General features: G+C 49.3%; 1 protein-coding gene across 1 annotated transcript in view; it reads right to left on the bottom strand.

The window, feature by feature from the left end:
* GMPR2 (guanosine monophosphate reductase 2) overlaps positions 1-18,350 on the bottom strand; it is a 288,749-nt gene that overhangs the window by 262,413 nt on the left and 7,986 nt on the right. Inside the window, exons 3-5 of the mRNA XM_078644940.1 lie at positions 13,896-14,015; positions 13,698-13,781; positions 6,472-6,645 (exon numbers count right to left, since the gene is read on the bottom strand). Coding sequence (XP_078501066.1) covers positions 6,472-6,645; positions 13,698-13,781; positions 13,896-14,015 — 378 coding nt within the window. The remainder of the gene's footprint in view (positions 1-6,471; positions 6,646-13,697; positions 13,782-13,895; positions 14,016-18,350) is intronic.

Below are 18,350 nucleotides of genomic sequence, written 5' to 3'. Positions count from 1 at the left end.
TGCTCCCTGGTCCTCCCGCCCTTAGAGGGCGTGGGTGTGGAGACGGGCGCTGCACGTCGTTTGATCTCTCTTCAGAGAGGTTCAAACGTCGCACGCGCGTCAGTTGGGAGCCCCGGCTGAGGGAGAACGCCTGTGTGGTGTTTCGGCGGTATTTCAAAGCGTTTACCGCGATTCTTGGGCCCCACGCTCTGGCCCTGGGTTTTTTCTTTTTTTGTGCTACCGGGGCAGAGCCTGTATTTGCAGCTGTAGCGGTCATGCCTGTTTGGTCTGTATTGTGAGGGGGCACAAGTGTAAAAAAGGGACATTACCCAGCCGGTTGCCCTGCACAAAGAAGGGTGATTAAAATCCTGTTGCCAGTTGTCCCTGGGCTTGGACCCATTGATTGGCGGATCTCCGCTACCTCAAGTGTTGGCTGCTACCCAGCCTTTGCTAAGCCTTTCTGTATGCCAGGGGTGCCCACCCTATTAATTACTGCATCATGGAGTACTATATTGATTATCAGGAGGAGGAAGAGGACCCCCTCGCTGAGATGGCCTGGGGGGACGCCTTTTACGAGACAGTGGATACCTCCATTTATAGGGCGGTTGACCAGGCCATTTCCCCTCTAGAGGATAGGTTAACGCGCCAAATTGACTAGGCTTTTGCTAAGCTTTCCCAACAAATTGCTCCTAACCCCTCCCAGGCTTCTGCTCCTCCCCCCCAGGACCCGCTTGGCTCCTGGGCGGGCGTGGATGGGGATGCTTTTGACCGCCTTAGGCAGGCCTTTATGGCCAGTAGGCCAAATGCCCTCCTCCCCCCCCCCCTCGGTTCCAGGACCGTTTCCCTCTCCAGGTCAGGTTCCTCCAACCCCAGTCCCTCAAGCCGGACATCCCAAGAGCCCCCTAGCACAGCGGATATGTTGGATCCCAACGACATAGTCCACCCACGGTCCTCGGAGTGGTCCCCCGCTGATAAGGTAGAAGCCTACGTGGCCGCCCATATCCGGCGCCCTCTTGAAAAAGAAGCTCGCAACTGTTTGCGGGCGGAATGCCCTCGCCCTTCCCTTGATGACAAGGTAGCCCTTACACCAGAGATTGACCCTAGGATAGGCACTTTTCTTCAGAAATGTATTAAAGATCCTAAAAAAGGCATCAATCGACCCTGGAGGGCCTGCCAGGATAAGCCCCTGGACGCCTTGGGACCAATTACAAAAATCTTAGATATGGCCGAGGAGGCCAAAGAGTCCGGGTTCTATCATTTCCCCAGAAACCCTTTCAGGCTGGGCACAACAAGTGGTTATTTTTATGGGCAATGCAAACTGTGCCCTGTCCACTGAGCGCCGCCGGTCGCTCCTTATCAAAATCGACCCGAAGCTGGGGGACCTGGCGGATTCAGAGGCGGGCGCTGTCGCCCAAGGGGGCCTGTTTGGCGAGCCCTTCGTGAAGGAGCTTGGTAAATTTGTGAATACCTTCACATATCTTGACCGTGCTCAATCGACAATTAAGAAGGTGTTTCCCCATGTTTTTCGCGGGGCCGGCCGAGGACGGGGCTGCTCGGCTGGTCGCCAACAGCAACGCCAGTCGAACCAGAAAGGCTCCGGAAACTACCAGGATCAATCCAGATTTGGACGTTTTTATCCCACACGAGGGAAAAGGGGTAAAGGAAGAGGATACCGTGAAGGAGCTGCAGCCTCTAGCCCAGGTGAGAGTTATCCCTTCTTCCCCACAAGACATAGAAGGGAGGTTGGCACAATGTTTTCAAGTGTGGCTTACAATCACGAGCGATGCATGGGTTCTGCAAACCGTGAAGGGTTTCCACATAGAGTTCGCGGGAACTCCAGTGCAAGGTTCCTTGCCGCGCCCTATCCAGTTCTCCGCTCAGGACAGCCTTCTGGTAGACGAGGAGGTTTCCTCCCTCCTCCGCAAAGGCGCCATTACACGCACCTCTCGGCATCCCCGGGGTTTCGTGAGCAACATTTTCTTGGTCGATAAGACCGATGGGGGGAAGAGACCGGTGATAAACCTTTCCGACTTCAATCAATGGCTTGTTTATCGCCATTTCAAGATGGAAGGGATCCATCTTCTCAGAGACGTCCTCAGGCCTTTCGACTGGATGGTCCACTTGGACCCCAAGGACGCCTACCAGGTGGTTCGAATTTTTCCTCCCCATTGGCGTTTTCTTCAATTCCTCTGGGGTCCACACACTTATGAGTTCACTTCTCTCCCTTTCGGCCTCTCGTCGGCCCCTTGGTGCTTCACCAAGGTGCTCAAGCCGGCGGTAGAGTTTTTGCGGTCCAGGGGTGTCGGAATGATCGTGTACCTCGACGATCTTCTCTTGATGGCAGCTTGTCCGCGCCGTCTGTCGCAGCATCTGCAGATGGAGGTTTCACTCCTTCAGGACCTCGGGTTTGTGATCAACGAGAAAAGAATCTCTGTTACAACCGACCGAGAACATTACATTCTTGGGATTCGTCATAGACTCCACGGTATCCACGCTCAGTCTTCCAAGCAGGAAGGTGACCAAAATACGTCACGAGTTGCGCCGGGTTCTGTCCAGACCCCGCATCTTCCTCCGTCAGCTGGCCTGGCTCGGGTGGTAGGCCTTTTGTCCGCCTCTATTCAAGCAATTTTAACAGGCCCGCTTCATTACAGGGCCCTCCAACGCCTCAAAGGGTACTTCCTTCGGAAAGGGTATCCGTATTCTCACAAAGTCGGCTTGTCCGCAGAGGCTCGCTCCGAGATCCAATGGTTGTTAGATCACATGGAGGCGTGGAACGGGAGAGCAATCTTCGGGTCCGCCCCGGACATGATTATAGAATCAGACGCCAGCAGACTGGGTTGGGGAGCCCGATGCGGAGATCTCTCTACAGGCGGGTTGTGGTCACCCGACGAACAGAAGTTACACATAAACTGTTTGGAACTTCTGGCGGGATCTTTCGCAGTGCGGTGCTGGACGAAAGATTCAGTACAATCTTGTGTGATCCTCAAGATGGACAACATCTCGGCGGTTCGTTATGTGAAGAATTTGGGGGGCACAAGGTCGAAAGCCCTGTCGGATCTGGCGGACAGTTTTTGGCAATATTGCCTAGACAATCAGGTCTCAGTCACGGCGGAATATCTTCCAGGTCGAGACAATTTGGAGGCAGACTTACAGTCACGCCACTTCCGAGACTCCAGTCTTTGGCATCTGGATCAGTCGGTGTTCAAGAGTCTGAGCGACCTAGGAGGTCCTTTCTCGGTGGACCCGTTTGCTTCCAGGCTAGATCACCAGGTGCTTTGCTTCTTCAGTTGGAGGCCAGATCCACTCGCTGCGGCGACAGATGCGTTTCTCCCTCCCTTCGCCATGATCACGAGAGTGACGGCGCAAGTTCGCAGGCAAGCGGCAGAGTTGGTAGTGATCACCCTGTTATGGAAGTCGCAAGTTTGGTTTCCAGTTCTTCTGGAACTTTCTTGGGCTTTTCCAATCCTACTCCCCCGGTTTCCTTCCCTCCTCCTGAGTCCGAGCGGATCTCCTCACCCTCTAGTATCCTCGGGGTCGCTGAAGCTCATGGCGTGGCGGATTTCAGGGGTCGATGGGAAACCCCTGGCCTTTCGCGAGAGGCTGAGTCCCTTATCTCTAAAGCGTGGGCGGACAGTACTGTCAAGAGATACAGGTCTGCATGGTGCCGATGGACCCGATGGTGTCTGCGACGGGGTTTTGATCCCTTGGTCTCGGACGTGGTCCACATAGTAAATTTCTTGGCCCAGCTGGCCTCTGAGGGCCTGGCTTACCGATCTATCAACACTTTCAGGTCGGCTATTTCTTCTGGTCATCTCCCAGTGGATGGGGCGCCGGTGGGTGAACACCCGTTGGTTTGCCGATTGTTACGGGGCATTCGTCTTTCATTGCCTCCGGAGCCACGCTATTCTGCGCTTTGGGACGTTAATCTTGTCCTTAACTTGTTTTTATCCTGGCAGCTCAATAGATATCTCTCCAGGAAAGAGTTGTCGTCGAAACTGGCCATGCTCTTGTGCCTCATTTCTTGTAGGCGAGTGTCTGACGTGCGTGCTTTGGATACCTCTAGCAGAGTTTTCTCTCCAGAGGGAGTGACGTTTACTTTGCTCAGGCGCACAAAGTGCCATACTAGGTCTATTTCCTATCCGCAGTTCATGGATTCCCCGAAGCTCTGCGTGGTAAATTGCCTCAAGGCTTATGAAGAGGCGACGGCGGAATTACGTCCCCCAGGCGAGAGACAACTCCTCATTTCATTGCGAAAGCCCTTTAAAGCGGTTTCTTCCCCCACTATTGCCAGATGGGTTCGTTGGGTGATGCAGGAGGCAGGCATCAACATTAGCCAGTTTGGAGCATACTCCACGAGGGGTGCTATGGCTTCGAAGGCTTTCAGTCTCGGGCGGGTCTTGAGGACCTTCTCAACGCGGCAGACTGGTCTTCAGATTTCACATTCAAGCGGTTTTATTTCAAACCGATCTTGAATATGGCACACTTGGTTGTGGGCAAGCTTTGAACAAGCATAATCCTCGCCTCCAGTCCTGACATAGAATGAAACATTTCCTAGCTAACGTAACGGAAAGTTTCAATTCTATTAAGGACTCGGAGGCGAGGATTATCCCGCCCTGGCTTCCTGGAGGAGACCCCTCCCCGTATGTCAGTAAGTAAAAGGTTTATTCCTGTTTTAATTGGTTTTTCTGCATTGTGTCGACTTTGTTTGCGTTCCCCTGTGCTTCCTCTGGTAATATGGTTTCCTCTTACCCTCAGGCTCGGATTCCAAGCAAGACGCCTGAAAGGTGAGAGTGACTGTCTACACGCTCAGAAAGAGGAGGACGAGACACTGTGGAGGGACTATGTGAGGGCTTCCAGGGCCCTGATTGGACATTGATACTGGACATTTAATTGGTTGTTACCAGGTGTTTCTGTTTTCTTGTTGGACTACATGTCTCTGTGGAACCATGGGAAATATAGTCTTTGATATCTTCGCTGCTGTTAAATAAAGTGGTGAAAAAAGGCATAATCCTCGCCTCCGAGTCCTTAATAGAATTGAAACTTTCCGTTACGTTAGCTAGGAAATTTTTCATTGTCATATATGCTAAAGGGATGGGAAATGTTTAATCAATATCAATAAAACGTGGATCTGCATAGATTAAAGATAGGTAATGACTTACACATGTTGTTTGTTAGACAATTGTTAAAGATCATAAATGTTGATGATGCATAATCTCTTTTCAAATGTAAAAGTTATTTACAAAAAACAAAGGTGTCTGTGTTTTCCCTCAAATTTGGCATGTATTTCATTACAGCGTATTGTTGGTGATTGTCAGCGATACAGGACTGAATAAACTGAACTGGTGATTCTGTAAACTGGATAGCCCACATAAAAGCCCACGGAGTTATCGACCTAATATGTTCCTTGTGTAGATGGTGTCCAGTTCTCTAACTTAAAAGTGGTTTCGCTCTTTTAATTGGCCTTGAGCAACTGAATGCCTGCTGCATCGAACTGCAAGGCAATTAGAACCTTTTGCCCTATGAGGGTGCAATGCGATTATAAAAAGAACATCCTGTAGTGGGACACAGGGGGGTTTCAAACCCAGTGACTCTCGGTAGGGCCTTGCTCCATTGACAGCTCCCGCTGTACATTCATATCGGTTACTGCAGCTGCGCGTGTCAGCACGTGCGCCACATAGTAAATACCATGAATGGACAGCAGGAGTTGTCAAAGTGAGAAAGCGCCTCCACACCCCCCTAGCTCTTCCAAATTGTTTCACTTTATTTCGAAAGGCAGAGGGAGACACTGGAGTGTTTGGAGTTCCTGTCCCCTCCTTTCCCAGCTCGGACTGTCATGGCTTCTGCCCAGCAGCAACAATGTGAGTGAGCCATAGGTGAAGCAAGGTGTAAAATCCTGCACGTTTTTCCCTCCGCCTCAGCCTTTTTCAGTGTTCTATGACAGAGCTCGACATGTGCAGAGGAGAAGGCAGCAGAGTCCAGACAGAGGTTGTGGATTATGCAGTGAAATGAGGATGGCAGCAGGCCTGTAGCAGGTTTTTTATCACACACAGCATCTCTAACTTCTTCAATAGAGCTCTCTACATTTCGATGTTTTAATATATATTGCATTATTTTAAGTGTTTTTACAAAACTACGCTATTTCTGAAGTGTTATTTTGTCTGCAAACCATCCTGATATGCGCAAAAACACAACTGCAGAAGATGTAGAGGGGACTTCGGGTTCAAAGGGGCAGCCATGGTACAAAGATGCTGAAGAGTGGACCGTTACACTGAATGACTGTTGGAGCTAAAACTTAGAGGAGTCACCATCGTGGTCTGCCATGGGATTGTGATGTCAAGGCAAAACATCTCACTAGAGGCATTTAGAAGAATGCAAAATCCATTGAAAAGGAAAATCATTTTGACAGAGGAGTGTAAGAAAGTGCTCACCAAGAAAGGGCACAGGGACAATGTTTACAGTGTATTCAGAGAGGGAGGAAAGAGTCTTACTTACCATGATGGTGTGGTGCGGGAATCTTGCACGGACGTCCTTCACATGCTGCACAAAGTGCTCAGAGTAGCCGTTGGCCACGTCCAGGCAGATGTATCGCACCTGTGGGATGGCCTCCAGGATCCGTTCCAGCTGCTCAAAATCTGCCTGCCCCGTGCCCGAGCTGGCCGCGACATGCTGACAGGAGAAAAGCCATGGTTAGGAAGACTAGCTTTTAAGAGGCCGCAACATGCGGACATGAGAAAAGCCATGGTTAGGAAGACTAGCTTTTAAGAGGCCACATCATTCTGACAGGAGAAAAGCCATGGTTAGGAAGACTAGCTTTTCAGAGGCCGCAACATGCTGACAGGAGAAAAGTCATGGTTAGGAAGACTAGCTTTTAAAAGGCTGCAACATGCTGACAGGAGAAAAGCCATGGTTAGGAAGACTAGCTTTTAGGAGGCCGCAACATGCTGACACGAGAAAAGTCATGGTTAGGAAGACTAGCTTTTCAGAGGCCGCAACATGCTGACACGAGAAAAGCCATGGTTAGGAAGACTAGCTTTTAAGAGTACACAGGAGAATCAGACACACAAGTTGTCAGGAGCGGAAAGTATGAAGAATGCTAGCTACCCCAGCTTCTCACCCAGACAACCCTTGAAATAATCAGGCAGGATTGTCATCGGGCAAAAGAGCTCCAGTTCCACTATCACAGGGCAACATACCGGCTAACAGGGGCTTAGCTACTCTTTGGGGCGCACACCCAGCTAGAATTTACAGTGCAAATTCACAGTCCTCAAAAGAATTAAAAACTAGAGTCGGCTAGCGACCAGGCAAGATGGCCGCAGCTTAGGAGAGCTCCGGGACCCTAGGAGCCTCCCGCCGAAATACGCATATTAATCCTGCCCGATACTGGTGCCAAAAGCACACATTCTTTAATGGGAGCACGTCTGCTCCAAAAGGTGCCAACTTGTGTCTTCACAGGCCCACCACAAGCGGAGATCCGCCACATTGCAACCTGCGGCCTACTCTTCCCGCCGGAGCCGGGGACTCAATTGGATCCGGGGCCCCGGGAGCAGCGTGGCTGAGGGGGTGGTCACTTCTGGAGTCAGCAGCAAGGCCCGAAATGAACACCGGGACCCCCCGCGGGCCGCACCCCAGTGGCGGTGCAAGCGCGGGACAGCTACACCGCATGAGCCCACACCATCTGGTCAGTAAATGCGGCGCGAGTGGTCAGAAGGCCCCCCTGGGGGTCGCACACACGAGAGGACGCGAGCGGCGGGCCGGTACAGGGCCCACTGTGCACAGCAGTCTCCCCCCCCCCCGGAGGAGCATACGGCGAGCACGATACACGGACAGCGTGTCAGAAAGTCCACCATCCCAATCTCACCTAGCACCGCCACTTTATCGGGGGGCCACTTGGAGAGCGCACCACTATCACTGCGACACAATTCTTGCCCCAGGCCAGGACACGGCGCACAGTGCGCAGGGTGGACAACGGACAGTCAATAGCTGCCAGAGGTCAGTGTGAAGAGGCGTAAGGGGCAACCACCAGGCTTCGGCCCCAGGAGGGGGTCACTATGAGCGGCAGAGGGGTGAGGGCGCAATCACAGGCCCCAAGACTGGACAAATATGCCTACCACAAAGATGGCGCCGAAGCGGCGAAAGGGACTGCGCCGCAATCATCCGCGCAATTGCCGCCCAGCCCAGGGGGCACTGGAGAAATCACCCTGAAAGACGTTATGGCGACGCTGCAATCGATGCAGACCTCAATGGGCACGATCTGTATGGACATTTCCTTCATGCGAGCGGACCTCGCCAAAGTGACGGACCGCCTGGGAGAAGTGGAAAAAACAACGACGGGACTGTCGGCAGATACAGCGGACCTACAGATCAGAATGCACAAGCTGGAGCAAGATAACATGATGCTGAAAGCCAAGCTGGACGAACAGGAGGGTAGGTCCAGACACAATAATGTACGCCTGATTGGCGTGCCGGAGACTGCCAGGGGCCCGGCCCTTGACCTCTTCGTGGAAGACATTATTCAAAACCAGCTAAAACAACAAGGCCTGTCTAAATATTTCTCGGTGGAATGGGCCCACCGAGTGCCAGGAGGGAAGCCGCGCCCAGGGAAACCACTGCGGCCCATTTTGGCGCGCATTTTCAACTTCCGTGACCGGGACGCCATTTTACAAGCGGCGCGTGTTGCCCCTCCGATTAAGATCGAGAACTCGGAAGTCACCTTCTATCCGGACTATACAGCGCTGGTGGCGCAACAACGGAGGAGCTTTGTGGACGTTAAGAAAGAACTGCGTAGCAGGGAACTCAAGTACTCAATGATATTCCCAGCGCGACTTCGAGTAGAATTCGAAGGAAAGACATGGTTCTTTGAGTCCCCGGGGGAGGCGAGAGACAGGCTAGGGGGTTTGCGGCCGGCAAGAGGCCCTAAACATCGTGGAACGGCCCGCGACGACCCGGAGGATGAACACTGAAGATGTTCCCCTAGTGGATTGCAGCGTGACCGTGAGACTACAACTGAACTGGTGATCCTGGCTATATTGTCGATAATGCAGACTGCGACTACTGGGCAGGCACTTACGGGGGTGGGGGAGATCCAATGTGCAACTAACGTCTGCCACAGACCTGGGCGGACGCAGCCGGACAGTTTGAGAAGACGGCAATAGGTAGGACATATTGGACCAAAACACAATAATGGGGCTAATTCCGAGTAGGGGACTTCCTGGGGTCGACGAGGTCTAACACCCCCGAGTTATGAAGGTTATAGGGGAGTCTAAGCACTCTGCTCAGTTGGGGTGGTGGACAGTTTTGGGTCCGCCGGACAGGGAGGCAGGGTGGGTGGCAGGGGTTCTAAGTTATGCAAAGTTTCTGTGCATTTGTTTACAGGTTATGGATACACAGTCTCTCCTCAAACCGAAAGTAAGATGGCATGGGGCACGGAGGACAGCTATAAGATGCATGTTTACAGACAGCGGCATTGCTCACGACATCCTACTCCACAAATACTATGCAAAGCACCGACCTGATGGGCAGTGATCCCCAGGCACCTCGCATGATCACCCCCCCCTTGACAGTGATATCGTGGAACGTGAATGGTTTGGGCCACAAAATAAAGAGAGGTCTAGTCCTACAATACCTGAAGCGAAAGGCCCCCACAGTGGTCCTACTTCAGGAAACACACTTGACTGGGCCGGCATGTAAGGCACTCAATAGATGGGGGTTTAAAATGGCCGCGCACGCGGAGTTCTCCTCCGGATCCAGGGTAGTTGGCGTATTGATACACAAGAGCTCCCCCCTAGTGATCACGAGAACACGGACGGACGATCATGGGAGGTTCGCAGCACTCACCTGTCAATGGGAAGGGCGCAGTTACAATATGGTCTCAGTATACATTCCCCCAACACTACACCAGGCAAAACTCCAGGATCTCGGTAAACTACTATTAGATTTACCTGAGGGTGAATTAATCCTAGGTGGATATCTAAATGCAGTATGTGACACCGCCATCGACCTTAGCCCACCCAGGGACAGCAACAAACCCAGTCAACTCCTCAGAGAATTTATCGGGGCCATGGGTCTGACCGACATGTGGCGACTTAAACATCCTGCGGAACAACAATACACGTACTATTCAGGGGCACACAACAGTCTCTCCCGCATAGACTACATCCTTACATTAGCGATATCCCCCGAGAACATCCCAGCGATCGATCACCTAGCTAGAGGAATTTCAGATCACTCCCCGGTGCAGCTTACTTACACTACTCACCGCCCACCGCGACAGCGCATCTACCCTCTATACCCAGGTTTCCTACAGAACCGTAAGATCGCAAAGGCCCTGGTGACAGCCTCAGACCTCTACTTTGCAGACAATACCGGGTCAGTGGATTCCCCATGCACACTCTGGGAGGCATATAAAGTGGTCATTAGGGGGCACGCAATCTCAACTATCACCCGATATAAACGGGATCAAAAACAAATCATAGACTCCCTAGAAGCAACGGCACTACAGGCGGAGAGGGCGCACTCATTAGACCCCACTGAAACCACAGCACGGGCATTGAGAGTAGCGGGGTGGGAATTTCGGGCGTATGCCTAAGATGTGGCCAAAGCGAGACACACCGACACAATGCACAGAGTGTATGAATTGGGTGACAAAACAGGGAAAATGCTTGCATGGCTAGAAAGGAAGGAAAGGGCGAGTAGGTGGATAGCACAACTGACACTAGCAGATGGCTCACTGACATCGGACCTTCAACTAATTGTCGAGGAGCTGGTAACATACTATGAGAGAGTTAACACACCCCGAGAACAAGCAACAGAAGAAGACTGTGGGCAGTTCTTAGACACTATACCACTACCGACGCTACAGGAGGAGGATACGGAATCATTAAAAGCCGACCTATCGGTGGAAGAGGTGGAGAAAGCACTAGGGGCGCTACACACGGGCAAAGCTATGGGACCCAACGGGATGCCGGTAGAATTTTATAGAAAGGTGGCGGGCACGATCACCCCCCATTTGCTACGCATGTATAACGACAGCCTAACGCAGGGCACTCTGCCCGAGGACCAGAGGCTAGCGTCAATTGTAACGATACACAAACCGGGTAAGCCCCCGGAACAACCCTCATCTTACCGGCCAATTTCGCTAATAAATGCGGAAGCAAAGTTATTAGCCAAAACACTAGCGATGCGCCTCCAGCCCCATCTGTCGACGCTGGCCCACCCAGGCCAATCGGGCTTCATGCCCGGCCGCAACACCTCCCTCAATCTGCGGCGCCTACACGGGGTGCTAGCTCGCAAACACTTACTTCAAGATGACAGGGCCATCCTCTCCCTGGACGCAACGATGGCATTCGATCAGGTGGAATGGCCATTTCTGTTCGACGTCTTACGACAGATGGGATTCGGCCCCAAGTTCTGTGGTTGGATACGGCTGCTATATACAGCACCACTGGCACGTGTGGTCGCGAATGGTCATACCTCGAGGGAGATTGCGCGGGGCAGGGGGACGCAACAGGGCTGCCCGCTTTCACCGCTCCGCTTTGCCTTGATATTGGAACCCTTAGCAGCTTGGACACGCACGACGCCGCTGATTCGGGGGATAAAATGGGAGACGGGTTGGGAAGACCGTATCTCCTTGTATGCTGATGATGTGCTAATCTACATGACATCCCCGACAGAGTCTCTGCAGGCCCTGCTGGACATCCTTACAGTATATGGGGGGAAATCCGGCTACACTATCAACTGGTCAAAATCACTGCTTTACTTACTACACGGCCCGGCGCCGACCTTGCCCCCAGACTGTCCAGTACAAGTAGTGACCAGAGGATTCAAATACCTCAGGCTACCACTTTTCTGGAGGAAAACCTACTGAAGCCATTAAATAGACTAAAATCGGAAGTTTCCCACTGGAGATCCCTTCCACTCACTCTGCTGGGTAGGGCAGCACTCTTCAAAATGCTGGCGCTCCCTAGGTTCCTTTACGCACTGCAAAATACCCCTTTCCCGGTTCTACTCACCTATTTTAAGGCCTTTAATGCCGAAGTAGCCGCTCTGCTATGGGAGGGAGGGCCAGCTCGCATAGCACACTCTAAGTTGACGCGAAGCTGGTATGATGGAGGCATAGCGCTACCAAGCATCAAAATGTACTACTGGGCAGCACAGCTAGTAATTGTCAATCAGTGGCAACACACACCACACGACGACCCGGCTTACCGACTAGACAGGGAGGTATTACCGGCTGATCGTCTAATGAGAGCCTTGTACACAACCAAGAGACGCCAAGCATTGACAGGCCCCACAGCCCACACAATCAAAATATGGCATACGGCTCAGAAAGTGCTAGGTTGGGAGGGAGTGCTTATGCTGGCTACCCCACTCTGGGAGACGAGACAGTTGGGCAGATTAGCAAACACTAAAGGATTCAGGAACTGGGACCTAATAGGTATTACAAATATTGACTTGTGGGTAAGGGGAGAAATCATGTCATTCGCTGCCATCAAAGAAAAGTATGGAATGGCAGACACAGAATTATATCGATACACCCAAATTCGACATGCACTCCAATGCGCTATTCCCCCAGGAACTACATTGGCAGACGCCTCTCCACTTGAGGATAGGCTCCTCACAGACCACCTAGATAAAAAAGCCATCTCACAAACATACAGAAAAGTGGTCAATAATCTCCCTGACCCCACTGTGGTTCTGCGTAGCAGGTGGGAGTTGGAACTGGTGGACATTGATGACTCGTACTGGATGGAGGCGCTAGCGTCAGCCAGGGAAGCAGCGATCCCATCCCGCTTGAAATTAATACAGCTCAAAGTCCTGCACAGGGTATATTTCTCTCGCACCATGATACACAAACTGGGGCGCGCGCCTGACCCACTTTGCCTGCGGGGTTGCGGACAAACCGGCACATACTATCATACATTGTGGGATTGCCCCAAAATACGATCATATTGGGAACAAGTGTTGGAACAAATCTTGGAGGTGAGCGGGGTGGAAGTTCTAGAAGACCCTATAGGTTGTCTTCTAAACATGTGGCAACCAACAGACCTTAATGTGGCGCAGAAAGCTTGGGCTACGTTGGGAATGGCCATTGCAAAACGAAATGCAGCACGGAACTGGGGCTCCAGGGTGACACCCACACAATCACAATGGGAAAATGATATGGACATCGCAATGGTAGTGGAAAAAGCGGTATACACTCATAGGGGCTGCCCCAAGAAGTGGACGGTCATATGGGGGAAATGGAATGAATCCCGGGGGAACCTATGTGAACCTCCGTGTACAGAGCTGACACCTGAAAACAGCCCATGAAAGGGGAGGTCTCCGATGTACTAGCTGGGAATTCAAAATAGTGTGGAGGGTGGGGGGAGGCGGGTGGGGATGCTTAGTGGGATAGTTAAAGTCGATATGCTGTTTTTGACCGGACCATGTATAATCGATTAATATCATTGGAGAAGACTGTACTTGGGTGTTATGTTATTGTATGTTTGATGAAATGAAAATAAAAAAATTGTTTAAAAAAAAAAAAACTAGAGTCGGCAGAGCCAATTGCCAACCCCATCCCTGCTTTACAAAGTTTGTCAGCTCCCGGGGATAGAAAGCCTTTATCTGACATGTCCCTTGTATAGAAAGGTGAGTTTGAGCCTCCTGTTCAGTCCAGCTCTATAGCTTAAAATAAATCTGGTTTAGTGATTACAGAATACCTTTAGTTTGACGCTCACCTGCAGGCAGTCAGGGTTCTTGACAGCAAACTCCTTCCACTGCTCAACAGAGTAATGTTTGTGAATTGCTGTGAACAGAGAGAACTGTAGAAAGAAAACAGAGGTATCTTAAGACACTGCTGCCTGGCACCCAATGACCGTGTAGGTAAATGAGACTAACATTCAATCTGCATCCTGTCGTAGAAAACAAAGCTTTACCTTGCAAAGGGCTTTTGCCATCTCGAATGTGCCTACTGTGTCCATGTTGGCAGCTATGATGGGTATACCATTGTAGGACTGCTTTGAATTCAGGAAGGTGTAGGACCGGGTAAGCTCCACCTGTGATGGGGTATATGAAGCAGAAACTGTACGTTTAGTAACATTTAAGACTTGCAGGCTCATGAAGTAACCTGATGATCTAGTAAGCCAATCCATATTACACTTGTGACCGAGATCAGCAGATCCAGCTCTCTGTAAACCTGTGCCAAATAACGATGTCTGACATTAGTGTGCTCTCCAGTTTTCAAAGTAAGGCTGATGATACCTTTCTTTGTGTACACCCCAGGTATCAGTTGGCCACGGTTGCAGGTACAAAGCTGCTTGCCATCTTAGAAAAATATTTCACTGAGTATGGTCCATATGCAAGTTGCTTGCTGACATTCCTGGATTGGGACACAAACAGCTAGTGGGCACTGGCCAGTCACCCTGGGGGTGGCGGAAGGTCATGACTTTGGGGATGATGGGATGGGCTCTTGTTAAAAGCCCTGGGTTATTTGGCACCCAATACTCATACTGTGTCAATGTGTTTTGGGCTGAGATCAGTTAGTGAGTGGTATTTCGTGTTGACAGCTGTAGGTCAATGGCTTTGCTGGTGGGTTAAAATGTCCATTAATTAGTGACAGACAGTGTTTGCACGGACTAAGGCCTACATTTGTTTTACTTATTGCTGCAGAGCATACTGGTGCCCCAATTGGTGTGAAACAGTACACACTAAATAATATACATTACTATAGCTCAAAATATTTTAGGAGAATGGCCCTGGGTCACAAGGTACTTTAACTCCCTGGACTCTGCTACGGTTATTGAGCATTAATCCATATTGGATCCAGTAATATCTAGTAACCTCTTTCCCATATCCAGAATAATCACCATACTCTGAACCAACAGTAGCTGGTGCTCCTAATGTATCCAGAGATGGGGGGATGGGCAATACTGTTTTCACAACTCCAGGAGAGTGCATGGATAAGCACTTGCAAAGATATAAGAGGGACATGAACAATTGAGAAAATCTTTGGCAGATTCCTTGTCCTACTCCCCAATACTGCTAGACTGTTTACCTGGTGTTCCTGTTTTTCATTTTAATTTTTTGTCATTTTATTTGTACTTATTTTCCACAAGCCTCTTGAAATGTGCCTTTGAATATCTTTCTTGATTCAAGGGATTGCTCACAGGTGTGCCTGTGGGATTGCCTGCCTACAGATTCCACAGCACACCATGAAAGCGGTTATGATTCGGAATTTTCATGTTCTTGGTTTTATGTTTAGTTTAGACCGGAACCTGAAATTTGAAATGGTTTTCCTGACCGAGGTAGATAATTGCTGCTGAGAAGACAATGCTGTTGAAATTTCATATCAGCATAACATGAAGGAGCAGATGTGTCTTGTTGAATGATACAAGAGCATCACATTAACAATGCTTGAGCCATTTTCCCCAATCCAGCCTGCCTTTTACCCTCGCCTATTTCTATATCAGATTAACAAAATGATATGTCAGCATTCACATGTCCGGGTGGGGGGGGGGGCGGGGGGGGGGCGGGTCTTTGCCGGTTAGCGGACCCTGGTGGGGGAAACATCTGAGACTCTTTGTTTTCCTTTGTCTCCTTAATGGGTATCGGCAAATTAATGTGTACAGGTGCTAACATCACGTTTCACTGTACTGCTTTCTGGAATGTGGGGATTGTCAATCTCTACTTAAAATACTGTATCATTACATCCAACTGCCAGTGCAGCTCTTCATATATTGTCACCTTTCCTGTAGTTTTATTCCTGCGATTGTAATTATTATATAATGGTGTGTTGTATATTCTGATGGTATTATGGGTCTCACCATTGAGAGCTTTATCATGTTGAGGTTAAAATGAGGGGTTTTGACTGGCCTGTGTTCCTTAATTATTAAATGGGATATACTGGCGAGTGTTACATTTATATTTTTAATCATATTTTCTAATACTGTGCAAGACATGTTTGAAATTTGTAAAGTTCCCCATAGATCGTGAGTCGAGGTGATTTAGGTCAGTGGAGGCTGTTAATAACCATTGATAGCTCGGGGGGCTTACCATTTATCATTTAAATGCATGTTGTACCAGTTATTGTACAGTTTAGGTCTGGCTTGGTAGCACTTTTATCTGCAATACATAATGTTACCAATTCTTTAAAATACACATAGAGTGGGCTTTGGCTCCACTAAGAAGACTATTACCGCTCACAACATGCTATTGGTTGTTTTGTATATCATTCTTTGTATACAAAGTGTTTACATGGCAATGCATGAGGAACTATCTGAAAAGTACACGCAATCTACACACATTCAATTCTTTATCTCATACATGCATTTTATGGATTTTTAGGTCGAGTCTCTGCCAGCAGCTGCTCTGCGAGGCTTCTTGTAAGTACTCTAAACTACTCCATGTGGGTCTGACTCCTTCCACACATAGAATTGGCTTTTGCGTGTGTCTTTCACTAATGAAAGCAGGTAAATGGCTAAAGGTGGGTGCATGTCCTACCTTCTTTTTTAATGTTTACACCCACTGCGTTTTGCTCTCGGGAGCTAGCAGCGGCGTGCAGGGTGGCAGCTGCAATCCTCGCGGGTCAGGTAACACACAATGCGCCGTGCTTTCGCTTGTTGAGAGTTGTGACTTCCTGCCATATAGCGTTACAAGCAAAGAGCGACCTATGAGCGCGAAAGTAGTGAAAGGAGACGGGAGAGCTCACAACATTGGCTGCAGGCAGCTGCCAGGCAACCTTAACGTTAGTTGACGCCCTAAAGCACACTCTTGGTTTGTATGGTCCTCTTTCGTCATAGTTCGGGCTACTCTGTGCCTACGCGTGTTGTACAGGAGTTGAATAACTGGATGTGACATGGTGGAGTCGAACGGTTTCCAGGAGGCTCCCAATATTGTGGTCACCGGTGAGAATGTGCACCTTCGGTACTAATAGCTGATGGTATTGCACTAGTTCACAGTAAATTGTGTTTGACTGTGCGTAGCTGTTGGCATGGAAAGGATGGGGCTGCATCGAATTCCTGTAGATAGCAGTCAAGTATACTGCACAAGTTCTTACATGGACAGGACAGCACAACGGCGTAATCCCACGGTTATCCCAACTCTGCAAAATATTTGTAGTTACGTTTTCTTGATACTGGCGTCATTCGACTGCATCGTAGCCAATTAACTGCAGACAATCTAACATTTTTGTTGTCGATTGATCAGAAAAAACAAATCTGCAACCTTTTGAAATCAAATTATTTCATATTTATGATACGTTATCAGAATTTGGAGAGCATGGCATGGCTTCCTAGCGGCCAGGGCTGTGCGACCACCCCTGTGCTTGGCTTTCTCATTGACCAGAGTGGAGATTAAAAAGAGTATCGATGTGTTGTGAAATGTGACTGGGAGTCTGCCGTGGGGTGTGTTTGGCCCAGGTCCTTGGTGCATGTCGTATGTCTGATTCCCCTGGTGCTTATTACGCTATGAAGTTTTTACTTGCTATGATGAACAATCACTTTGTGGCCCTGTTATGTTTGGGTGTTTGCTCGTAATTATTTTAGTCTTTACATTCCGATTTAGTGTCTTAATGAATAACCCATGTGTATTTTTTGTTGTCCTGTTGTGATGATTAGCCATAGCCTGGCAGCTAATCTTGTACTCCTGTGTTAAAGTTCGGTAATGTCTGGCTAAAAGTGTTCTGTTGGGTCCGTGAATGTTGGGTTTGGTCTTTGCGCTTGGCATTATTAGATGCTCTTGTATCAGTTTGATTTTGGAATTAGAATGATGTGTTATGGGCATGAGAGTGTTCTGTCAAGTGTGTTTAATTGGTTTCATTAATATTTCCTATGTTTTCCAGGTGCAAGCATTGTGGTTGGTTGCGTTGGAGTGTTTTATATAATCATCTCTGTACTTTTTTTAGAGTATCGCATTGATAACTGTATGTTATTGATGCTGTGCGTGATGGTACAATTAGTAGTATTAGGATTGGTTGTATAGGGCGTGGTTACGTTGTTGGAGTTTATTTCAAGCCAAGTTGCATTATTAAGCCAGCAATCACATTCGAAAAATTGTGGGTATTCGTATAAAATTCAGCCTATTACAATTCAGTGATCCATACTTTTGAGTTCACATTCGTTAAAACATTACGGTTGAGCTCATCGATTTGATATAAAGAGGCCTTGTACATGAGCAAAGTATTCCAAATATCTCTGGCTAAACACTTATAAGGTCCCAAAGGCGAGACCTATTGGCTATGCCAATGCTTGTTTAAATGTTCTTGTCAGTAACTGCACGGGAGTCTGACATAGATAGCCACCTAAGTGCTTTCACCCGTTTCTTTTTAGATCATTACGGCCACCATTACCACTCCCACCATTGTTATGAAAACCATCATAAACACCATAACGACA

Source organism: Lissotriton helveticus, chromosome 5_1 (genome assembly GCF_964261635.1).
Source record: "Lissotriton helveticus chromosome 5_1, aLisHel1.1, whole genome shotgun sequence".
Classification (NCBI taxonomy): domain Eukaryota; kingdom Metazoa; phylum Chordata; class Amphibia; order Caudata; family Salamandridae; genus Lissotriton; species Lissotriton helveticus.
The sequence above is the reverse complement of the archived record's forward strand: the minus strand, read 5'-3'. Positions and strand labels throughout refer to the sequence as shown.